A 26,103-nucleotide genomic window follows, 5' to 3' on the forward strand; every position below is an offset into this window, starting at 1 on the left:
AGCGCCTTTTAATTTCATGGCTGCAATCACCATCTGCAGTGATTTTGGAGCCCATTAGAAGAAATGGAGTAGCCATCATGGTCAACAAAAGAGTCCAAAATGCAGTACTTGGATGCAATCTTAAAAACGACAGAATGATTTCTGTTCGTTTCCAAGGCAAACCATTCAATATTACAGTAATCCAAGCCTATGCCCCAACCAGTAATGCTAAAGAAGCCGAAGTTGAACAGTTCTATGAAGACCTACAAGACCTTCTAGAACTAACACCCAAAAAAGATGTCCTTTTCATTATAGGGGACTGGAATGCAAAAGTAGGAAGTCAAGAAACACCTGGAGTAACAGGCAAATTTGGCCTTGGAGCACAGAATGAAGCAAGGCAAAGGCAATAGAGTTTTGCCAAGAGAACGCACTGGTCATAGCAAACACCCTCTTCCAACAACACAAGAGAAGACTCTACACATGGACATCACCAGATGGTCAACACCGAAATCAGATTGATTATATTCTTTGCAGCCAAAGATGGAGAAGCTCTATACAGTTAGCAAAAACAAGACCAGGAGCTGACTGTGGCTCAGATCATGAACTCCTTATTGCCAAATTCAGACTTAAATTGAAGAAAACTGGGTGCTGGGATATGGTAAATGAGGGCAGGACACCCTTACCTGTGCCACTGGGACTCTGGTCAGTGAGACAGTCCATTATAAGTAAACAAACAAAACTCTGACTCTAAGACATGGTGAGTGTGTGAAGGAAAGAGAGGTACTTCTTGATGTATTTTTGTGTTTGGGGAAGTGTTCCTGGTCCCTGAGTCTCTGCTGCTCTTTGCTCCTCCACAGACATAGCTGAAGCTTATCTGTGAGGAGACCCACAAGGGCTTGGATTTTCCACCAACACATTTTAGAATTTCCTGAGAAGTCAGAGGTCACCACAGCATTCAGAGCCCTGCCTGGGAGCTCCAATGGGATTTCCCTCTAAGGCTTGTGTCTCCACAATTCTAGTCTGTTCTCTGCCCTCCTGAAAAGGCATATGACTTTTGTTGCTATTCACTTGCTCAGTCAAGTCTGACTCTTTGTGACCCCATGGACTGCAGCACACCAGGCTTCCCTGTCCATCACCAACTCCCAGAGCTTCCTCAAACTCATCTCCATTAAGTTGGTGATGCCATCCAACCATCTCATCCTCTGTCTTCCCCTGTTCCTCCTGCCTTCAATCTTTCTCAGCATCAGGGTCTTTTCCAGTGAGTCAGTTCTCATCAGGTGGCCAAAATACTGGAGCTTCAGCTTCAGCATCAGTCCTTCCAATGAATATTCAGGGTTGATTTCCTTTAGGATTCACCGGTTTGATCTCCTTGCAGTCCAGGGGACTCTCACGAGTCTTCTCCGGCACCACAATTTGAAAGCACCAATTATCCCCTCCCCCCCTTTTTTACAGGATTAATAAATTTTATTTTTTTCCAGTTTTATTGTGATATAATTGACATAAGCAGTGTATAAATTTGTGTACAACATAATGATCTGATTTACATACATCACAAAGCGATGAGCTCAACAATTTACTGAACATCCATCATCCCAGATAGGTACAAAATTAAGGAAACAGAAAAAAATGTTTTCTTGTGATGAGAACACAGGATTTACTCTAAAATGTTTATATATAGCACACAATGGTGTTAGTTATATTTAACAGGTAATAGGTTACATCCCTAGTACTTATTTACCTTATAACTGAAAGTTTGTATCTTTTGACTGCCTTAATCCAGTTTTCCCTCCCCCAAACCCTTCACCTCCCAACTCTGTGTGCTGTGCTTAGTCACTCAGTCCTAACTGACTCTTTGCTGCCCCATGGACTGTAGCCTGCCAGGCTCCTCTGTCCACGTGGTAACCACAAACCTGTCCTCTTTTTCTCTGAATTTGTTTTTGAAGTATAATTGAGTTACAATATTATGTTAGTTCCTCGTACACAACACAGTGATTTGATATTTCTATACATTTCAAGCTGATCACCGTAACCATTCCCTTCTTAAATTTACTTGTACTGCACCTTTTCCTCAGCTCCCTCTCAGTACAGGGCCTCCATTAGCCCTGGGAGCCTTTGAACCAATCAGCAAAGGTGCTCCTTTCTGCGGAACAAAGCCTCGATGGGTGAGGCTTGGTGGGCAGAGAGCAAATTGGATTTCAGCCCCCTTGAGGCCCCCTGGGTCATCTGCATGACTGTACACAGCTGCCACGTCCACAGCCTCTGGAATGACTACCCCACCTGCTTTCTTTTTATTTATGTATCTATTTATTTGACTCTGGGTCTTAGTTGTGATGTGCAGGAACTTTGATCTTTGTTACGGCATGTGGGATCTAATTACTCGAGCAGGGATCAAACCCAGGCCCCCAGCATCAGGAGCATAGAGTCTTAGCCACTGGACCAACAAGGAAATCCCTTTCCTTCTATCTACCCGATTCTTACTCTATCTTGAAGACTCAGTTTATATTCCATCTCTTATATGAAGTTTTATCTAACTTTCTAATTCACAGTAAATTCTCCATTCTTTGAACTCCTAACTTTTTACAAACTCTTTGGCTCATTTGGCATTTAACTGCATACTTCCTTTCAATTCCTCTTCTTTTCCTCACTTGTATCATTGTTTCATCTGCAAAGTGTGGCAAAGTTTACCAGTGAGGGCTGTGACAGCCACTGTCCTCAGTATGAGGTGCTATCTCGGCCCAACCCTATTCCCTGAAAAAACGAAATGTGGTTCCCTGAGGTGAGACGGGAAAGCCCTCTCCTTGGATTGGCTTTAAAAATACATGGCAACCCCAAAAGAATTGAGTGCAGGGAGTGGAATAGGTATTTGTGTATTCATGTTCATATCAGCATCATTCACAATAGACAACATGTGGAAACAACCCAAATGTCCACTGTCGCATGAATGGATAAACACAATGTGGTCTATCCATACAATGGAACACGATTCTGCCTTACAAAGGCATGGAACTCTGATAATATTACAGCATGGATGAACCCCAAAGGCATTATGCTGAGTGAATAAGCTAGACAAGAAGGGATAAACGTTCGATGATTCCACTTATACGAGGCAGTTTATCAAATTCACATAGACAGAAACGAAAATGGAGGTCCGGGAGCTGTGAGTTAAGAGTTCAATGGGTACTGAGTTTCCGTTGGAGAAGATGAAAAAGTTCAAAGATAAATGGTGATGTTTGCACAATGTGAATGTGTTAACGCCCTTGCTGCTGCTGCTGCTAAGTCACTTCAGTCGTGTCCGACTCTGTGTGACCCCATAGACGGAAGCCCACCAGGCTCCCCCGTCCCTGGGATTCTCCAGGCAAGAACACCGGAGCGGGCTGCCCTTTCCTTCTCCAGTGTGTGAAAGTGAAAAGTGAAGTCGCTCAGTCGTGTCCGACCCTTAGCGACCCCATGGACTGCAGCCTACCAGGCTCCTCCATCCATGGGATTTTCTAGGCAAGAGTACTGGAGGGGCTTGCCATTGTCTTCTCCGGTTAACGCCCTTGGCTATACCTAAAAAAAATTGTTAAAATGACACATTTTATGTGTATTTTATTGATACCAAATTTCTTTTAATGACATAATATGAAAAGGGGTTGGTTGATGTCCTCAACTAAACCGCGAATCTGCAGGTTTCCCCATGGCCTCCCCATTCCTTTGCGAGCTCCTTGAGAACAGGGAAAGGTGTCCCCCGTCTCAGTCTGGGGGCTCTCCCAGGACGAGAAAGCGATTTCCTCAAACGAGCAGCCGCTCCTCGAGGGCCTGGACTTGTCATCTCCATCATCAGGCTGAGATTCTTTCTGAGGGTGGAAGTGCCTAGAATGGGTGAGGTTGTGCCTCCTCCATCGGACCAGGAGTTATCCCAGTGAGGGCGTGTGGAGTGGAGGAAAGTGGGTTTCCTGTTTGAAATTATCGTCTCTCCGGCCGAGTCCCGGGGCTCAGAAGCCCTGCAAGCTCCAATAGCTGTTCCACTCTCAAGCTCACCTCCAGCCTGTCGGCTCCAAGTTCTGCAAGCTCGGCTACCCAGCGTGTTCTCCGAGTGGGCGGGCCGAGGCCGCTTCCGCCCTCTTCCAAGATGTCCTCCGCGGCCTCTGTGACAGGCCTGACCACGTGATCGACCTCGCCTATGAGGTCGCCGGGGCTGTGACGGCGATTGTCCCTTCTCGGGCCCCGTCCAGTGGGCGACTGCCCTTGTCAACCGGAGCCTGAGCGATCATGGCAACCGGCTCGGGAGGGGAGCGCGCGGCAGCGACTGCAGTTTGGTCCGGGGCCGGGGCGGCGGAGCGGCGGCGGCGGCGGCTCCGTCACTGGCGTTGGCACCAGCCCTGAGGGCCATGCTGCGGGGCAGTCCCGAGAGGGAGCTGGCGGCCTGGTGGGAGGCGGAGGCCGTGGCCGCGACCAAAGCGCAGGCGGCGAAGGAGCAGGTCCGCGTGGACCCGGGCGCGGCCGGGGAACCGGAGCGCAAGGCCGGGGAGGAGCAGCCCAAGGAGCCGGCCCCGGCGCCACCCTGCGCGGCCGAGGAAGGTGACGCCCGCATTCCCCCGCGGCCGCCGCCCACGCTGCCCGTGTCCCTGGCGAAGCCGGAGCCGGCGTCTGGCCTCTACCCGCACGGGAAGTCTAGGATCAAGGGCCGCAGCTGCAAGCGGAGCTCGGGCCAGCCCGACGAGTACTGCTCTCTGCGGCCGGTCACCGTGGACAGCTCCAAGGCCAGGACCTCCCTGGACGCCCTGAAGATCAGCATCCGCCAGCTCAAGTGGAAGGAGGTGAGGCCCGGCCCGGCCGCGTGGGCACAGGGGGGTGGACTGGAAGACCTCAGAGGAGCCTGCTGGCTCAGGCCACGTCTCAGGTTCAAGTCCTGCTGTGCGCCACGCTTGTCAGCCTCTAACTGCTTCTCCTTCAAAGCCTAGCCCCCAAGTCACTTCCTCAAGACTGCTCTAGATCCCTCCAGGTCGAGTTAGTTTGTCCTTCCTCTAGCTCCCCTGCAGCTACCCTTGGCTCCGTGATCTCCAGCCATCAGCACTCGCCTCCCCCACATTGTAGGTATTTGTTTATGTCTGTTTCCTCCAGCAGCTTGTGAGTCCCGGAAGCCATCTATCCTCTCTCTCTCTCATTTCTTCTTTAAGTTTTATTTGTTTAGCATTTACTGGGTGGCCTTTGCGGAGGTTGAACCGTTTGTACTTTGGAGGCAGACAGACTAGGGTCTCAGCATCCTGTCACTTAGCTGTGTGACCTTGAGCAACTTGCCTCACTTCTTTAGCCTATTTTTTCCTCTGTAAAGTCAGGCTAAATGCACCTATCTCATAGTTTTCTTAGTATCAGAAGACTCACTGTGTATTATAATATAACCCAAGTCTGCAATAAATGGGAACTCATCTTACCACCCACTCCTCTCTCTTTTCCACCTCCACCGTCACATCACCGTCAGTATCCCTGTCAACAGTGTAAGTGCTGGCATATAAACAGGCATCAGGGACTGGTGGGCAAAAGGGTACGTGAAGGAATGGGTTATTTGTCCTTGAACTTATTTTAGATCTGGAAGGGGTTGGGATGAAGCACCAGTGACATCCAGAGATAATCTGTTGTAGTTGACCGAGTGGATGTGACTTTATTTGCTTCCCTGGTGGCTCAGAGGTTAAAGCGTCTGCCTCCAATGCGGGAGACCTGGGTTCGATCCCTGGGTCGGGAAGATCCCCTGGAGAAGGAAATGGTAACCCACTCCAGTATTCTTGCCTGGAGAATCCCATGGATGGAGAAGCCTGGTAGGCTACAGTCCACGGGGTCGCAAAGAGTCGGACACGACTGAGCGACTGAATGGAACGGAACGGAATGTTATTTAATGTGCTTTTGGGAGTGTCAGGATGTGGTTTAGGGTAGTAGAATCTGGAGACTTGGACCCACGTGATCTGCTGGTGGAACAGAATCTGTAACAGGTGACACGAGGATGCAGGACCTTAGCAGCCCTGGACCTTGGCTAGAGAAGACTTTCAGGAATGGTATAATGAAGTTGGAACATGCAGAGAGATGGCCACAGACACAATTAATGAGGTCAGAGAGTTGATGTCCCAGCAGTAGGAGTCATGTGGTTTGGAGGGGAGTTGAGAGTCAGGCAGGGCAGATTTCCAGATAGGGAGGGGTTAGCCATTGCGTAGTCTGATTCCAGGTGTCAGGGCCTCCCAGCCCTGGGGCTTGGGGATCAGGGGAGGGCTTTCATGCCCATGAAACCTGGAGAAAGTGAGGGCAGCTCCCAGTACTAGGTGTCTGGGTTTTGGGACAGGGGCCTAGGTCAAGGTGGGAGATATGAAGACCAGAAGGAGATAAACATGGAGAGCTTGTTAGTACCATACTCCTAATGCAGGGAGGATCCAGGGGCTGAGACCAGGCCACAGAATGAAGGAAGGCTGATTGGCCCAAGTGTGGCCTGTACTTAGCTTAGCCCTGGGGCGAGGGTTGGGGAGAGAGACACGAGACTGGCCAGATCTCAAGAGGTGGAGCCATCCAGACTCAGAAATCAGCAGCCACACACACTGGTCCAGCTCCAGCGTGTTACTCATTCCGTAAGTGTCCACTATGGTTGCTGGGCCCTGTGAAGCAAAGATGCTCAAGGTGTAACCCTTGCCTTCAAGGACTTCCAAGTTCAGGAAGTTATAAGACACAAGTAAGTAATCACTGCAGTAGTTACAGGACCTCTGCTGCTCCTCCTGAAATGCTACTTTCCCAGCTGTTGGCATGGCTTCCTCTATCACTTCAGACCTCTGATCAAATGCTACCCACTCAGAGAGGCCTTCACCTGTAACTGCTCCCCTCAACTGATGCTTGCTTTTCTTTATTGGTTTTTTCATAGCACTGAATTCTAGTGACACTGGATTTTGTATTGGTTATTGTCTTTTTCCCTCACTAGAATGTAAGCTCCATGAGGGCAAGGGCCTTGTTTTATGTACTGCTGTTTCCCCAGGTGCTTGGCTCACAGAAGGTGCTCAATAAATATATGTTGAATGGATGAATACCTTACGTGATGAGTGTTTCTGTGTCTGTGTAAAGGTGTACCTGCTCTAGGAGGTAGAGGAGAGTCATGTCAGGGTCATGTCCTGGAGGAGAGAGCCCCGAGCTGAGTTCTGGGAGTTATTTATTTTTATTATTATTATTAGGGGTCGTTGACTTTGGATTCCTGGCACAGGGAGTGGGACAGACAGAGCAGAGGTGCATTCGGGGCTTCACACTTAATTTGTTAGGCTGGGTCACAGAGTGGGTGGCAGAATGGTGAGAATGGAGGCAGGAGGGGTGAGCAAGGGTCAGATCGTGTGCCACACTGTGGATGTGGACCTTTTTGGAAGCCTGTGTGAGCCTGTGAAACCTTAAGCATTTTCCGTTTACCTACCTTGCGACTTTGGCAAGTGAGTTAAATTCTTTAAGCCTCAGTTTGCCTGTCTGTCAAATGGGAGTGGGTCCAGCTAGGTCCATGGTTCCCAGTCTCTCTGCTGCAGCAGCCACATAATGGTAGTGTTAGTCTGTGTGAGGCCCTCGTGCAGGTGAACTCGAAGGGGTGAGCAGTTTCTGAGGTGCTACTCGTAACTGTCTCCTTCAGGCCCTGCTTTGCCTGTTCTCCTGCTCAGACATCTCCGTCTCAAGTGGAGATGCTCATTCTAGGATGTTTTAACCTAATTTACTCCCAGCGGGACTTTACCATTAGAGGTGTGATTATTTACCTACCATCACGCTTCCCTGTTTGCCTGTGAGGTCCTGAGGACAGGAGTGGTTTCTGACTTGTGTCCCTGATGCCCAGCGGGTGATGGGTGATCCATCAATGAATGACTTAACCACAGAGCTGGCATCTCATCTTCACACCGTGGAATGTGGAGTTTGAAAAGTGCCAGGCTAGGAAAACGTTCAAGTTCCTTCCAGGTTTAAACGATAATTACGGTATTCTTAGTACCTGCAGCAAAGTTGGCTTCATGATAGGTAACATATATATATATAAACTGGGTACTAACAAAATGCAAGCACAACCTCCCCAGGCTTGTTTCCCCATCTGTTAGAGGGGTGCTGTTGGAAGAGTTTACCTCTACTGCTCAGCACTGATGTTCTAGGAGCATGAACCCTGCTAGGGGCTGGGTTGCAAGGAACTGAAGTGCAGTGTCCTTTGTATGTCATGCTGTGCTGTCACTGCAGGATGTGGGAGCCCCCAGCCAGCTGGCTTTGGCAAGGGTCAGGTGGGCAGCCCAGGTGAGAAACAAGGACACGAGTACCACCCACAGTGAAAGGTCTGTATCTCCTTTGCGAGTAAGTGGTGAGGGGCCCCACCACTGGGCTGTTCAGCAGGGCGGCACCGAGCCAGCGAGGGAGTTCAGCATTTGCTTGGCTTCAGGGCACAATCCCTCTTCTTCCCCCACTTTTCTCTATTAACAGACACTTAACAACAGTAACCAATAGTGACAGTGGTAATGAACAAATATGATGAATCCTTCCACTCTTCTGGGTGCGTCACATATAGCCAAGGATTTGATTCTCCCAACAACCCTTTGGTTTCCGTTTCTACACAGGAGGAAATCGGAGTACCCAGAGGTTAACTTACACGAGGTCAGACAGCTGGTGAGGGGCAGAGCTAGCATCTGAAACAGGTTTACATTCGAAATCAGCCTCCTGTTCTGTGCCCTTGCCACTGCTCCTTGCTGGCTGATGCTGGTGGACCCTGGTGGGTGGCAGATATAGACACAAATGGGATTCTCTCTGTACCCTCCATGGACAGACATGGACCCTGACAACCGCAGTCCAGCCTGGGAGTGGTGTTGGGTACAGGGCATTCCATACAGAGGAGGAGCCAAGGCAGGGAGATTTGGTTTTATACACAGGATGGGGTGATGGCAGCTTAGAGAGCAGAGAAAGATGAAGAAGGAGCCAGACTGGAGGACGTTGAAGGCCATGCCAAGAAGCTTGTGCTTCTGGCTGAGTATGATCACAGATTCCTGCCATATATAGACCATGCTTCCCTTGCCCACGCTGTCAGTCTCAAGGGAACCACACCAACTCTCTGAAATGATTCAGTTTTCAGTTGTATCCACTCCAGTCAGGTCTAATGCGACGGTGCCCACCATGTTTCTCAAAGGACAGTTCATAAATGTTAGCTCTGTACACTTGTAGGTAAGGTGAAAGTTTATTTTAGAAGAGAGGAAAATCATGTTTATAGAGTCACTGTGAAGTTGAGACATGAAAGAGAGACATGACTCCTCGCTCACAGTAGAAACTCAATAAATATTTACAGAAATGCGTGGTTCTCTTCTAATCATGTGAGCTTCTTGCTGCCTCTCCTATATATTCTTTTTGCAGTTTGGACACCCTCATTAAAGAAAACCTTAGGGAAAAGACACCATGGAGAATAGATGCCACTGTTTTTGCGAGCTGCCCTCCTTGGAGATGTCAGCTGTGTATATGTACGCAGTGGTGTCATGGACACCAGCTAACGTGATCAAGGGTGCTGAGAGATTTGATAGAGGGACCTTTGTTGATAATAGTTGGCATAAGCCCTGTCCCAAGATCTACTAGGGCTTTCCTGGTGGCTCAGTCGGTAAAGAATCTGCCTGCAATGTGGGAAACCTGGGTTCAATTCCTGGGTTGGGATGATCCCTGGAGATGGGAACGGCTACCCACTCCAGTATTCTGGCTTGGAGAATTTCATGGACAGAGGAGCCTGACAGGCTACAGTCCTTGGGGTCTCAAAGAGTCAGACACAAGTGAGCGACTTTCACAAGATCTGTTACAGTGTGAGCTCTTTGCATCAAGAGTGTCCAAATCATGTGTTATTTTCAGAAATGTATCCAGCCTTTCTTCGAAGCATGTGTATACTTAGGATATCATCCTTACAGCTTGTGTGGTTAGTTACTGTCTATGACATATCATATTACATGCTAGGCTTTATGTTCTAAGTGCTTTCTGCTCATTAAAACTTGTATAGAACACTTATTATGTATTATTTTATTTAATCCTCAGAGCAGCCCTCTGAGGTGGATCCCATTATTTCCTTTTTATTTTTCCCCATTATTTCCAATTTACAGATGAGGAAACTGAGGTTGAGAGGAGGTTAGTTTAGGGGTAGCCCAAGGCCGCACAGGTAACAGGTGTCTGAGCCATCCAGGGCCTGTGCTTGTAGCCAGGACACAACCCTCTTCTGTCTTCTTTGCTAATCTTTTGCTGAAATCCACCCTGCAAGGAGTTATTCTATTATTACTAGTCCCAGATAACAGTTTTTTGTTTTTGGCAGCACCATAAGGCTTGTGGGATCTTAGTTCCCTGATCAGGGATTGAACCCGGGTCCTTGGCAGTGAGAGCATGGAGCCCTAACCGGTGGACTGCCAGGGAATTCCACCCTGCCGCCACCCCCGCCCCAGATAACAACTGAAGAAATGGAATTGGGCGCAGAAGTGGGAGAGTCAGGTTCAGACAGTCTGCCTTGTCCCCAAGCCCCCTTTTCAGTGTGTTGTGTAATCCTCCACTTCTGAACACTCCTGTTTCCCATCTGACTCATAACTCTCGAACGGCAATGGTGTCACTTAGAACCAGGAGGTTGACGTTGCAAATAGGACTTAAAATAAAACACACTGAAATATATCCTGCCTGGCAGAGGGAGCCTTTGGTGCCTGCACTTTCTGAATCCTATCTCGTGGCTGCCCACGAAGGGAAAGAGATTCTGGTGCATTGACTAGCTGGGTGGCCTTGCTCCTCTGAGGGACCTGAGCCTGCTGCATGAACCGCTGTGTTGCAGACTCTTGGTGGAAGAAGGCAGATTAGAAAATGAAAAATTGGATAGTTTAACCTGCCCCCCTTCCTCATTTTAATGATAGTCATTGCAATTTACTTTCCAGTTTTTGAAAACAGCTTTATGTTTAAGGACAGTTTATAGCCTACTCCATCCAATGTTCTCCTTCAGCAGACATGTTATTTTAACACCTAGCACACTAGAATTTTTCCTTTGCAAGCTAAACTTGTCATGCCATAAAAATCACAATTCACTACCACTCCTACTTGAACAATACAATATGTATAAAAGCCTCATGAATCCACACTAATGCCTCTCATTTAAAAGACAGTGTATTCCAGGAGCTCATATTCCAGTTCTATAACTAGTACAAATTAAAATTTTAGTTTTTAAGCAGATATTGCAATTGTTAGAGCAGTTTTCTGTGTAACAGAAATATGCTCTCTATTGTAAATAGCCTCGATTTTGGAGGTATTCTGGATTCTTGTTTTCTGTCAGAAGTTGAATACAAAAATTCAATTATATATTTTCTTTTAAGTCTATCCCTTGAAAAGAACATATTATAAAAGTAATTGGCCACTCTAAGTGGCTTCTCTAGAGGGAAAGTAGTATGTCCTGGAGCTCGCAGGGACTTTGAAATTCACACAGATGGGTTAAAATCTTTGCCACTAATTCCTTGTGTGACCAAGCAGGTTGGGTCCTGCATACAGAACCACTCTGAGCATCAATTTCTTCAACTGTATCAATGGGCCATAGTGATTCTTGCTGAGTTCTTGTGAGATTAAATGAGGGAAAGTATGTAATTTGCCTTAACTCGATACTTGGCACATTGTTTAGATTCAGTTAATGGTACTTTTCCTTTTATTGGATAACTATAGACATTGGTTGGAGAAGGCAAGGGCACCCCACTCCAGTACTCTTGTCTGGAAAATCCCATGGACGGAGGAGCCTGGTAGGCTGCAATCCATGGGGTTGCAAAGAGTCAGACACGACTGAGTGACTTCATTTTCACTTTTCACTTTCACGAATTGGAGAAGGAAATAGCAACCCACTCCAGTGTTCTGGCCTGGAGAATCTGAGGGATGGCGGGGCCTAGTGGGCTGCGGTCTATGGGGTCGCACAGAGTCGGACACGACTGAAGTGACTTAGCTGCAGCAGCAGCAGCAGCAGCAGCATAGATGTTGGTTATTTGATTTTATATATGTATTTTAAACTAAAAGACACTAGTGTAGAATATCATCTTCATATATAGGTTACTGGTTAAACACACTTGACAGCTCATTTGAATCATTTAGCAAATACTCTGAGACCTACTTTGTGCCAGGCTATATTTGAGTTCTTGGGGTACAGCAGATAACAAACACACCCAGAGACCTCTGTGTGATAAGGGGCAGGTACATTTTTCACAAATATCAATGTGAGGTAGTTTAGGTTTAAAAAAAATTTTTTAAGAGTTTTTTTTTTTTGATGTGGACCATTTTTTAAAGTCATTATCGAGTTTATTACAAACTTTAAGTTTGTTAAAACTTCTGTTTTATGGTTTGCTTTTTTGGTCATGAGGCTTGTGGGATGCTGGCTCCCCGACCAGGGATCAGACATGCACCCCCTGGATTGGAAGGCAAAGTCTTACCCACTGGACTGCCGGGGAGGTCCCTAAAATTTTTTAAAATAACACTGATTTAAAATTCTTTTCTTTTGAAGTCAGTTATGCTTTTAAAATTTCGTGGGTTTAACTGAATATTTTAAGGCTTCCATTCTGAACTTGGTACCAGTCTCACACTCTGGTATATTAACTATGTGTGTCAACACTGGAAACTTATTTTAGCTATTTGAGTGACATCAGTACTTAACTTTTGTGGTCATAAAACAAATAAGGAGGTTGTTGATGTGAACAGAGAAGCAAATTCCCTGGGCTGATGTCTTTAGTTCTTCCTTCCATCCTTAAGCAGCCCTCCCTACTGACCCTGGAAAGAGCATACCAGACATGGGTTTGAATCTTGGCTCTGTGGCCCCAGACTAGTTCCTTTACCTCTCTGAGCCCAAGGTTCCTCACTGTAAGAAAGAGCATAAAATATGTTGTAGGCTTGTGAGGATTAATTCTGGAAATCTGGAAAGTGCCTGGTACTTTCAAATAAGAATACCTGTTCGTTGACTTTCCCTCTGATGAATTTCCATGACGTTTTAATTCAGTTTTATAATACAGAATTGATGGCGTCAACAGGAAAATAACCTTGTTATTGCTTTGATTAGTTTTGAACCCTCCTTCCCATGGGGTTGCTCCTCTGCAGCCCAGTCAATCCGTGAGATTCCTCCACAGAGGCTGTGGTTTTGCCAGAGAGAACAATGATGTTTCTCTGTTCCAGATGGACTGACAGCTCTCGTTCTGCCTCACATCATATCGGGTCCTGCCTTCACAGCTGCCTCGGCCGCCACTTGTATGCGTGTTTGTTTCTCTGCGTATTTGGGAACCGTCATCCAGTAATTTTTATAAGTGCTTTGTAAGTCCTAGCTAGCAGCCATTTGCCGACAACTCCTCTTCCCCCATCTGCTTCTGTGTCATCTGGGTAAAACCTTCCCATCCTTAATGGAGCTGAAAGAACAGGGCGGTTTGTCTAGTGTGCTTCCCTAAGTACAGTGTTACTTGTCAAAGGAGCTCTTCAGTCCCTCTGCCTAGAACTCTTGCAGAGGCCAGTTTTCATATTCTGTTCTTTTTGGTCACAGGGAGATTTTATTTCTCTTTGTGTTAGAACTGTGGTTATTGGAAATTTTAAAAGCAACAATCTAAAAACTTCTGGACATCTTCCATTATTTACAAATACCATGCGTTCAAATTCTAAAAACAATACGTGCTTATGAAAATTTATATAATTCCCAAGTATATAAAGTAAAACCCCAAAGTGCTCCCCCCCCCCAATTCCCTGCCCTTTCTGTCTCCCATCCTCTCTTTTCCTTAGGATAACATCAAGATTACAGTTTGGTATGTATTTTTCCAGATATTTTTTCTTATTCCTGTGTGTATCAGAACCACTGAATTGTGCTGGAATATCAACAGAAGTACAACAGAAGTTTCCTTTTTGCTCATACTTAGGGGTTTGATGTGGTTTGGTGGGGGTGTGGGGATAAGGGTCTCCTGCCATCTTGGTTATCCAGAGACCTGGGCTTCCAGCTCAGCACCTGCTTCAGTGAGTCACCGAGAGGAAGAGAACGTGATAAATGCTGCACCAGCTTTTAAGCCTTCTACTTGGAAGTGATTGCACTCACATCTCATTTGTCAAAGCAAAATCCATAGCCTGGTGAACTTCAGTGGGGCTGGGATGCACAGTCCTATCATGAGTGTGCAAAGAGGAGAATCAGAGCATCCTGCTAATGACCACCAACTCGACATCATATGTAGAGACACAAGTATATATATATATATATATAAACAGAAACAATTTTCATGTTATTGTAATCGCCACCATTATACAGTGTATATGGTATTTGGCAAGTGCTTCTTTAGCAGTACTTTGCGGACATCATTCTCTGTTAGTCCATATGGGTTCATTTCATTTTGCTAACAACCAAAGAGCCCATCTGGTGGATGTCCCACCATCAAATATATTGATGGATGTGTTTCTATGTTTTGTTTGCTATTACAAATGATGGTGCAGTAAACATCCCTCTTCAGACATTAAGTATTTACTTGTGCAAATGCTTCTGTAGGACTTGTTGGGTCAAAGGTTATGTGCACTCTGTATTTTGATAGTTACTGTCAAGTTACCACCAGTAGTGTTTGAAAGTGCTTGTCTTCTCAGATTGTCTCCAGTGCTGGATCCTGTTAATCTGCTAAATCTTTGCCAAACTAATAGGTAAAAATGTGAGTTTTTAATTTACATTTTTGTGATTGTCATCAGGGTTGGGATTTTTGTGTAGGTTTTTAAGTCATTTGTACTATTTCATCTGTGAAATATCTACATGTATATTTTTTGTTCATTTATCTTTTTGGTTGTTTATGTTGATATTTTGTGTGTTTATGTTTTTCTTATTGGTTTGTAAATATTATGAGTAGTTACTTTTTTTCTCATTTGTATTGTAAATATTTCCCCTCCTGTTGACATTTAGACATCTAATACTCATTTGCCTTGCATGATTTACATTATTATAATTTAAAACATTTTTGTCTCGCTAGTCACTAAAAGCAATCTCTATTATTGACTTGTTAGCTTAAGAAGGCAGAGGAAACACACAATTTCATACTCAAGTGCTATTAAATTCTTAGAGAATTAGGAGGCAGGGTGGAGGGCGTTAGAGTCTTACCTTTCAAGAAACTAGATATTTTTGGGGGAGCTGTCACATACATTTATCTCAGTTGACTTTTACTTTATGCAGTAAGCATAGTAGACTCTTCATTTCTGTTTCACAGATGTCAGTGTGGTGTGGAGTTAGGTTTGAGTTTGAATCCCCACCACTATTAGTCTGTCACACGGGGCATTGTGATACTTGTCCCATTTTAATAACATACGTAGCCATATTCCAAAGTCAGTATGCAGTAAGTATGTCATCTGTTTCAATTCTCCCCTTCTTCAAAGGTGTTAAGTCACACACTGCTTGGAATTCGAGGGCAGAGTCCTGGCTCTCAGGCCAGGTCTTGTTCAGTGGATCATACTGTTTCTCTAAGTGGAGTATGATTTCCTGGCTCTTCGAAGCAAGACCATTGAAGTTAGTGTTTACTGAAATCATTCAGTGAAGGACTGGGCTTTGAGCCTGGTTGTTAGTTTTATTTAAAACCACATTTATCACTTATGTCAATCATCCTTGTACATTGCTTAAAATATTAAAAATTTGCAAAAAATAGGAAAAAACCCATTTATCATCCTACCACTGAGATGCAAGGACTTTTTATTTTGAAGAATTTGACTCCAATATTTCTTCTAGGCATACATTTTTATATTTTATAAAGCTGATAAAATTATGTTAATGTTTGACAAAGCTAACATTATTTTATGTTAGTATTAATACCCATTTTATAAACATTTTTCACAGCATACAAACTTGTCATAAATGTCATTTAAATTGTATAAGTATCTCATTCAGTGAAATGTATTTCATTATTTATTTCCATATTATTAAATGTTTAGATTTATTTTTCTGTGAAAAAATTTAGTTTAGTTTTTTTCCCTTTATTTCACATTATTTTAAGACAGCTTTCCAGAAATGAAATAATTTAGGTTAAAAGGTGTATAAATCTTAAGGCCTTTGGAATGTATTGCCAAACTGCTTTCCAAAAAAGTTGTAGCAGTTAATATTCAATAGTGTATGAGAGTTCCTGTAAGTGCTCAAGTCTGAAGAATATAATGACAAATATTGGGGAAAGAGTGAAATAAATGAATCTTCTCTTTGTCTTTACCAAATCTAGTTCTAATAATCAGTGCCTAGCTCAAAGCAGGGCATTTGACATGGCTCTTTTGGTATAGTCATTATATCTAAATCAAAATAGCCATATCAAAATATAAGCCAGTTTTAACTTTTCAAATAATGTATTCAGTGGACATGCTTGATTTTCTACCCATCACTGACCCTCTCCTTGCATCTGGTTTTTATCCCATCCCTGTTCTTCTACCCGTGAGGTAAGGCTTGAACATTTCATGTACAGTTGGGCAGTGAAACTGCTGGAAGTCTCTCCATAGGCATTTCTTAGGTTTTGTCAAAAATATCTCTTGTATGAAAAAAGGTAACACTAAGAGACAGTTAAAATGTCGTGTCATCATTAGCCATTAGGAAAGTGAATATCACAACCACAATGGAATACAACTTTGTATGCACTGCTGCTGCTGCTGCTGCTAAGTCACTTCAGTCGTGTCCGACTCTGTGTGACCCCATAGACAGAAGCCCATCAGGCTCCCCTGTCCCTGGGATTCTCCAGGCAAGAACACTGGAGTGGGTTGCCATTTCCTTCTCCAATGTGTGAAAGTGAAAAGTGAAAGTGAAGTTGTTCAATCGTGTCTGGCCCTTAGCGACCCCACAGACTGCAGCCCACCAGGCTCCTCCATCCATGGGATTTTCCAGGCAAGAGTACTGGAGTGGTTTGCCATTTCCTTCTCCGTGTATGCACTAGTATGTCTGTAATAAAAAAGACAGATAATAAGCGTTTGTGAGAAGTTGGAGAAATTGGAACCTTCGTACTCTGCTCGTGGGAAAGTAAAATGATTTGAAGAACAATTTTGCAGTTCCTCAAAGTGTTAAACACGGAATTGCCCCATGCTAGCAATTCACTCCTAGGTGTACCCGCAAGAGAACTGAAAACATAGGTCCACACGAACACTTGTACACTAATGTTCAGAGCATCATTGTTCACGATAGACGAAAAGCGGAAACAGCCAAAGGAGGTCCGTCAGCTGAAGGATAAATAACGTGACATGTCCATATAGTGGAGTAGTATTTGACCGTAAAAGGAATGGAATATTGACACATGCCAGAATGTGGATAAGCTTTATAAACATGTTGGTGAATGAAGTCAGTCACAGAAGGCCATGCATATGTGATTCCATTTGTATGAATGTTGAGAATAGGGGAATCTTCAGACACAGAGTAGATTAGTGACTGCCTCGAGCTGAGGCTGAGGGAGGCTTTCAGTGGGAGGAGTGAGGAGTGACTTAGTGGGTACAGGATTTCTTTTGGGGGTGATGAAAATGTCCTTAAGTGTGTTGACTGATGGTTGCACGACTCTATACTGAACAATGTTGACTTGTCCAGTTTAAATGCATGAACTGTGTGATCTGTGAATTATATTTCAATAAAGCTATTGAAAACAATGCTGTCTGCTGACCCAGTTCTCATCATTGAACAGTGCCTGTCTTCTCGGTAGTAATTGGAAATATGCTTCAGGAGCTCAGTTTAGTCCAGTGCCTCCTGTTGTTAATCCCACATGTTAGTCTGTGTTGTGGTGTTGCCTGTTAGTGGTACACGGACTCCTTGGATACCTGTATCTAGTGGAATCCTGTCCTGGTGACATAAAGTAGTGGCAGCTGTAACAGCACCCCAGACTTGCATCGTAAGAAGGAGTTTTGTTTTTTGGGGGGGATTCAAACATTTGCCTGAAGAATAAAATTTGGTCTGGTTATGGAGGTTCCATTATGAAGCCTTTCAGTAATGTAGTTCAGTTCAGTCGCTCAGTCGTGTCCGACTCTTTGCGACCCCATGAATCGCAGCATGCCAGGCCTCCCTGTCCATCACCAACTCCCGGAGTTCACTCAAACTAATGTCCATCAAGTCGGTGATGCCATCCAGCCATCTCATTCTCTGTCGTCCCCGTCTCCTCCCACCCTCAATCCCTTCCAGCATCAGGGTCTTTTCCAGTGAGTCAACTCGTCGCATGAGGTGGCCAAAGTATTGGAGTTTCAGCTTTAGCATCAGTCCTTCCAATGAACACCCAGGATTGATCTCTAGAATGGACTGGTTGGATCTCCGTGCAGTCTAAGGGACTCTCAAGAGTCTTCTCCAGCAGCACAGTTCAAAAGCATCAATTCTTTGGCGATCAGCTTTCTTCACAGTCCAACTCTCACATCCATACATGACCACGGGAAAAACCATAGCCTTGACTAGACGGACCTTGGTTGGCAAAGTAATGTCTCTGCTTTTTAATATGCTGTCTAGGTTGGTCGTAACTTTCCTTATGTATGTATTGCATGGAGTCATGTATTGCGTGGAGTCATGTATTGCGTGGAGTCACGTATCGCGTGGCAATTAAAAGTGTGGGCTTTTGAGCCTCATTGTTACTGTTTTGAACAATGGTGTTCAGTAACTGTTTACTGTTTTGTTACACTGTGTAACCCTGGAAAAATTTTGCTCCAGGCCTCAGTTTATCTGTGGAATACGCATAATACAGTCACGCCTCATGGGGTTGTTTTGTTGCCAGAGTAAGAAGATATAATCATGTAAAGTAAGTAAGTGAGGTTGCTCAGTTGTGTCTGACTGTTTGCGGCCTCATGGGCTGTAGCCTGCCAGGCTCCTCTGTCCATGGGATTTTCCAGGCAAGAACACTGGAGTGGGTTGCCATTTCCTTCTTTAGGGAATCATATACTTTGCCTATAAATACCTGGTACAGTTGACTATTTTTCGATTCACATTTGGCCCTAACCTGCTCTAGACTCATTTCACGTGTCCCATGCCTTGAACTTTATCCTCTGCCAATCCCACACTGGTGACGTCTTGCACCTTCATGCTGGGCCATTTCCCTTTGTTCGTATTTTCCTTTTCCTTAGAATGTCCCTGTCCTTTCTTTGGCTAACTCTTACACATTCTTCAAGTATCTCAACTGATAAGTTTTCAAAGATCGTCTCCATTGTAACTTAGTTTTCTGTTTCATGGCTTTCTGCTGTTTCTTTCTTTTCTTTGACTGTTTGAAGTTTATTCTGTTCCCCCCCCTCCCCGACATTAGGCTGGATGCTTATTCTACCATCTTCTAATAAAAGCATTCAAGCCTACAAACTTGCCTCTTAAGTGCTGCTGTAGCTGCGCCCACAAGTTTTGCTGCTGCTGCTGCTGCTAAGTCACTTCAGTCGTGTCCGACTCTGTGTGACCCCATAGATGGAAGCCCACCAGGCTCCCCCGTCCCTGGGATTCTCCAGGCAAGAACACTGGAGTGGGTTGCCATTTCCTTCTCCAATGTGTGAAAGTGAAAAGTGAAAGTGAAGTCGCTCAGTCGTGTCCGACCCTCAGCAACCCCACGGACTGCAGCCTACCAGGCTCCTCCATCCATGGGATTTTCTCGGCAATAGTACTGGAGTGGCTTGCCATTGCCTGCATTAAAAGAATCACCCTTTAGTTCTATATGTTTTAAATTTTCATGAAAATTTCTTCTTTGACCCATGGGTTATTTGGATTGTGGCTTTCTGAGTTTCTAACATATGAGGTTATTTCTTCTTACTTTACTATTAATTTCTAACTTAATGGCAGTGTGGTTGAAGGATGTTCTTCTTTTTTCTTTCTTTCTTTTCTCCCTTCTTCATGTGCTCTATCTTCACCTTTTTATTTTAGTTTTATTTCCTTTATAGTCTAATACATGGTTATGTATGTGATTAAAAGGAGTGTGTATTCTCTAGTTACTAAATGCAGTATTTTATATATATACATTAGATTAGCTTGTGTATTGCACAGTACAAATTTTGTATCCTTAATATTTTTGTCTGACCTATTAATTACTTTAAGAGTTATATTATTAATAACATTTCCCTCTGTGATTATAGATTGCATATCTTTTTAAATTCAGGAAGATCCCCTGGAGAAGGGCATGGCAACCCACTCCAGTATTCTTGCTTGGAAAATCCCATGGACAGAGAAGCCTGGTGGGCTACAGTCCATGGGGTCACAAAGAGTTGGACACGACTGAGCATGCACACACACGAATGTTCCTTGGAATTTTAATCTCTGATAATTCTTTGAGGTTTGGGTTGAAAGTGAGGATTTTCATCTTTTACAGCTGCCCCAAAGGGCTCTACTAACCCAGAACACTTAAAACCAAAGTTTAGGTCTTAGGTTTTTCCAGTTATCGGTGTAATTGAGTTCTGACTCCAGGCTTGCATGAGGAAGGTGTTACAGTGGCAGCCTGAGAGGGGACTTCTTTCCTTCTGTTTCCCGTTCCCCGAGCCACAGCCAAGACAAGGCAGGTCTTCTTCTACTTCACCCTCTGAGGATACAGCCTTGCAGAGTGTCTGGCTTGATACAGAGTTTCCAGTGTGACTCCGATCTTGACAGCAGATGATGTTGAGCTGCTAGACCACATGCAGAGGTTAGACCATTGCCTATTGCCTATGTACAGGGGAAAAGGTAATTCCACTTACGTTTTAAAAAGTTCACTTTGGCTGCCCTACAGAGAATGGGTTAGAATTCCAGAGTTGAGATAGAGGCAAGTTCAGATGCTGTTGTAGACTGCAGGGAAGAGACAGTGCTGCCTGGGCCTGGATGGTACCGGGGGCGGGGGAGGCTGTTGACTGAGATGGTCTGTCTCTTTCCCTAGACTCTAAGACGTTCAGTAACAGGGAGCTTGTCTTATTCATCTTTGAGTCCTTCATGCCTGGCACAGAGAAGGTATTCAGCAACAGTTAACTGAATTGAACTGTGTCATCAGGAAGGGTTCTAGTTCTGGTTTTTTTGGACTGCCTTCGAAGTGACTACTTTCTTTAAAGGGAAATGACATAAAGGCATTACAGGCAGTGAACTTGTCCTATCTCGGGAATTGTGAAGCTCATGTCGGAAATAGAGAGCCAGCTATTTGTAAGCCCCTGCCAGTCATCAGTTTTGGCTGGGCTTTCTTTCCATGATAGCATAGTTTTCTTTTAGCCTCTGCACTTGTTCTTTCTTAAGGAATCTCAGACTCTCATTGAAACTACCTACATAAAGCCTTACCATCTTACAGATTTTTTTTTTTCCCTAGGCAGGTTGCAAAGATGTTTCTCTAATGGTGTGTTATAACTGTGAAACCTTCTGACTCCTGAAACATTCTTTCTGGGAAAAAGCGTTCTAAGGAACAAAAGGAGAGACAACTGGTCCCTGCTGGGTGACAGTTTAATAAGCTTCACCTGGCCACTTAGGACCTGTCGTTCTGAGAGTTTAAGAATTACTATTCCATTAGAAGGGCTTCCCAGGGGGTGCTAGTGGTAAAGAACCTGCCTGCCGATACAGGAGACATAAGAGACGCAGCTTCGATCCCTGGGTTGGGAAGATTCCCTGGAGAAGGGCTTGGCAACCCACTCCAGTATTCTTGTCTGGAGAATCCCATGATCGGAGAAGCCTGGTGAGCTACTGTCCATGGGGTCACAAAGAGTCAGACACGTGCGGCACACACGCATTCCATTAGACTAGAAGTATTTCTAGAGAGTACAGTGAAATAAAGCATATGTATATGATTTTAAATTCTGAGACCTTGAGGACTTTCATTTAAACAAATATACGTTGTCTGTTTGCTGAGCCCCAAGCCCTGTGCAAGGTACTGGCTCTAAAAACACAAACACCATCCCAGACCTTGACCCAGGATCGCTCCTGGCCCACAGTGTACCTTTTGTGTGAATTAGAGAAAGGTGCCCTCTCCTCAAGGAAAAAAAATGTATTAGTCAATATATTACTTCCGTTTCAACCACAAATTTGTTGTTGAAAGTCCAGCAAATGGATTATTAAGGACAAGTGAATATTATCTATTAAATAATATGTGCACGGTATCATAATGAAGTACTTACTGACCTAAACTTAGAACTCAGAAATATTCTGGCACAATACACATCAGATGATTGAACTACAATATGAAACTACAGGTGTAGCTAGTGTGCTAATACCAATGAGGGATCTTTTTTAGAAGCTGGAAGTAGGGATTTCCCCAGTGGTCCAGTGATGAGGACTGCACGCTTCCATTGCATGGGGCCAGGCTTCTTTCCAGTTGGGGAACCAAGCACATGCCATGACCAAAAAGGATTTTAAAGGTAAAAGTAATCAGCACTTACATGTTAGGAATAAAAACAGATCTTATTTAGAAATACAGTCTGTTTCAGGTTTTATTAGATCCACAGAGTATTTTGATAATCTAGTTTGTCAAAGGGGAACGATATATATTGTCTTGTCATGAGACACTTGACGATCATATGCCAGAAAACTCCCATCATAAATATAAATGGGCCCAAACTGAATCATCAGACTTAGTCTGTTTACCAAACCAGAATATTTCTGAATTCCCAGTTGAAATCAACAGATACTTTCATTGCAATAATATGTAAGTATTATAGCTTATATTTGTTATCATCAGTAGTCCATTTGTTGTAAATATGAAATGTGAAGAGTACCGTATTCCAGATACGAAAGACGCCTGCGTGTGGACAGCATCACCACATCCTTGGGCATGGCGTAGTTGCTGCACATGGTGGCCTTGGGAGGCCCAGTCTTGGGGGCGCAGACACAGCCGGTGATCCCAACACGGGACACTAAGAGTTCTATTAGACGTATGCACGCAGCTGCTGGGAGACAGAGGGAGGCGGGATGAGGTGAAATGGGAGGTATTGGCAAAGGCCTCTGTGTGTGAGAGGCACTCAGGTGAGTAAGGGGCTTAGTCTTTTGGACATATTTTGACTGTTAGAAGCCTCGAAGCCTCCTTTCTGGGTTCCTGCTACATCCTGTTTAAGTGAGGTAGCCTAGCCGAGCTCCAGAGTGGCGAGACGCTTCTCTTTTTAGATGCACTGTGTTGGCCTCTCCTCCTGCCTAGCGTCTCCTCCTGTCTTCTGTCTCCAGGTCTCTGCTTTCACAGCACGAATCGACTTTGTTAAATTATCTTTCTTTCCCCCCAGATTTTAAACTCAACTTGTGAAAGGGCTTCCCTTGTAGCTCAGTCAGTAAAGAATCGGCCTGCAGTGCAGGAGACCTGGGTTTGATCCCTGGGTCGGGAAGATCCCCTGGAGAAGGAAATGGCAACCCACTCCAGCATTCTTGCCTGGAAAATCCCACGGACAGAGGAGTCTGGTGGGCTGCAGTCCATGTGGTCGCAAAGAGTCGGGCATGACTGAACGACTGACACTTACTTGCTTAGTGAAAGGGCCAATATCTGTTTGTTATTTGGTCCTCACACTCCACTGCACAATGCCCAGAAGATAAGCTTTTCACAGACATTGGCTGAAATGATTGTTTCATCCATTCCTCCATCATTGCCTGAACTCTTTATTTTCTGCCATGGACTCCGTTGAGCCCTGGGTGAGCAAAGAAATGACACCCCACAGGCCCCTCCTGTCATGGAGCTCACTGTCTGCTTACTATGCCCCCTGGGAGGAACAGCAGGGTGAACAGGGTGGGGGGCAGGGTACAGCTGACTCAGATGCAGGGCCAGGGAGGGTCTCCCAGAGCAGGGTTCTTCTCTGAGCTGAGTCTGGAAGGAAGAGAGGGGTGAGCAAGGTTTGGGGGGTGGAGGCAGGCTGAGGGTTCGGCATGCACGGCTGCACAGTTGCAGGCGGGAACCCGGGGGACAGCAAGCACCTCACTTGGGCTGGAATACGGGGTCTGAGGAGGGGAGGGCAAGGGACGCTGTGACCTGAGAGGTAGGAGGGAGCCACGTCCTCAAGGTCCCATCTGCACACGGGGAGCTGGGAGCCACTGGAAGGACTTCAACGTGTGTGTGTCTGTGTGAGAGAAAGCTGCTGCTGCTGCTGCTAAGTCGCTTCAGTCGTGTCCGGCTCTGTGCGACCCCACAGACGGCAGCCCACCAGGTTCCCCCATCCCTGGGATTCCCCAGGCAAGAACACTGGAGTGGGTTGTCATGTCCTTCTCCAATGCAGGAAAGTGAAAAGTGAAAGTGAAGTTGCTCAGTCGTGTCCAACTCTTCGCAACCCCATGGACTGCAGCCCACCAGGCTCCTCCGTCCATGGGATTCTCCAGGCAAGAACACTGGAGTGGGGTGCCATTGCCTTCTCCGGAGACAGAGACAAAAGCCACACGTCTAGGTCAGAGCCCTCCATGTGGTGTGGAAGGCCTGCTTAGGTATGGTGAGCTGGAAGTAGGGAAACCTCCCCAGTGGCAGAGAGAGGCGCCTCCTGGTCAAGTTGCAGCCTCTAGTGAGTGGCAGGGGCCTGGTCAGCGCTGAGGTACTGTGTGACTGGCCAGCACCGGCCCTCACTGCAGGGTGACAGCAGAATTACTGCTGCACTTTAGGGGGCCTCCCAGCCACCCCCTGAGGCCAGTCGGGTAGACGTCATTAGCTCCACTTTACAGATGAGGAAGCTGAGGCTGAGACCCACACCCAGGTCTCTGTGGACGCCAAGTCCAGTGTGCTGTCCTGTGCTCAGGCCAGGGGATGTCAGGGGGAGCAGACAGCCATGCTGGAAGAGCATTGGCTCCCTGGAGCCTCCCTCCCCTGGGGACCGCCGCCCTCCTTTCTTACGGGTGTGGGGGCTCAGGCGTTCAGCCACGGGGCATCTCCGGTGACCCTCCAGGCAGCGAGAGGCGGAGGCACCCTGGGACCCGCGAAGCTGTCTTCACCAAAGCAGTGGGGAGAGATTTGTGGGCTCCTCACACCTCAGCGCCTGGGTACCACGCTGCTATTTAATAAAGGCCTCGTTGCTTGATGGGCCATTAAGTAAACAGTGATATATTTCAACCTCGTTGAGGAGGAAGATGCAGAGTTAAATCAAATTCAGGCCGTATGGAGATAAAAGAAGAGGTGACACCCAGGCATGGCTCTCCTCCTGAGGAGAAAGGGAAGCATCATCCAGGGTCCTCCTAGGGCCAGGCGCCAAGTGGGATCTGCCTTACCGGTAGCAGCGGGCAAGTGGACCTGGGGGTGGCACTGGAACCCCAGCCCTGGTCCGACGCCACAGTGACTGCTCCTCCCACTGCACCCGCCTCCACCAGACAAGCACTGACCCACTTTTGTGCAAAGGACGAACACTGTGGGTCAGCAGCCTCCACCCGTGTAGACCTGCACCCCCCAAAGGCAGGAACTTGTCTGTTCACCCTGGCACACACGGCCCAGGGAGGCTGGCATGTCGTTGCCACCCAGGGCAGGGTGTCCCTGGCCTTTCCACACCCTCCCTCTGCCCTCCCTTTTGTTTGGCCCTGCCGGAGGGCCCTTATTTTATTATTTATTTGTTATTTATTAACAGACATTTGTTAAGGCTGAGCCAGACAGACCACCACTCTATTAAGTCATGTATTCCTCCGAATAACTCTGCAGAGAGTGTGTTATTAGCCCCCTATGCAGCTGGGTAAAATGAGGCTCAGAGGGGTTCAAGACCTTGTCCATCTCGTAAGTGGTAAGGCCTGGAATTTGAACCCAAGTGTTTGGATTCTGAATCCATAACCCCTCCCAGATGAAAGCCAAGGCTTGTGGTTTCTTACTGTCATGCTACTTCAGTTCCTCTTATTCAACTCCTTAGTGATGACGCCAAATTAGCAGCATGTTACTGAGCCTTCTGGTGTGGAAATGGATCCTGTTTTGACAGCAGTCACAAAATTTATGCTGAGAAGACACTACTTAAATCCAGAAGGAAGAGCCGGTAGAAATCCATAGAAAATCTAGAAGAGAGGGAGACCATTTTATTTGGCTGACTGATGGATCTCTAGAGAGTTTTTATTTACTTTTTGTCCATCTGTTTTCTTTTTGAAAGGCTAAATTACTTCCAGGAGCTCCACCCAGTTCCTAAAAAAGTCCAGGAGACTGCAAGTGTAAACTGCCAGCGTGTTGGGTTTTTGGTTTTCCAAAGCCATGACTCAACGTTATCTCAAAATCCATCTGATCATACGAAGCACCTGGGGCATTTGATTTCCCAGTAGGGGTAGGACTGGGGCGAATCTTTTTTTTTTTTTTAACAAGCCCCTGTGGACTGATTCTTCTGATC

At 45.8% G+C, this 26,103-nt stretch overlaps 1 protein-coding gene across 1 annotated transcript in view; it reads left to right on the forward strand.

Moving 5' to 3' along the window:
• Positions 1-3,580: 3,580 nt before the first annotated feature.
• Positions 3,581-26,103, forward strand: part of TTLL11 (tubulin tyrosine ligase like 11) — a 262,378-nt gene continuing 239,855 nt past the window's right edge. The window contains exon 1 of the mRNA XM_055399529.2: positions 3,581-4,778. Coding sequence (XP_055255504.2) covers positions 4,350-4,778 — 429 coding nt within the window. The 5' untranslated portion in view covers positions 3,581-4,349. The remainder of the gene's footprint in view (positions 4,779-26,103) is intronic.

Source organism: Moschus berezovskii, chromosome 11, assembly GCF_049115385.1.
Source record: "Moschus berezovskii isolate FMDL1 chromosome 11, NW_MosBer_1.0, whole genome shotgun sequence".
Lineage (NCBI taxonomy): Eukaryota > Metazoa > Chordata > Mammalia > Artiodactyla > Moschidae > Moschus > Moschus berezovskii.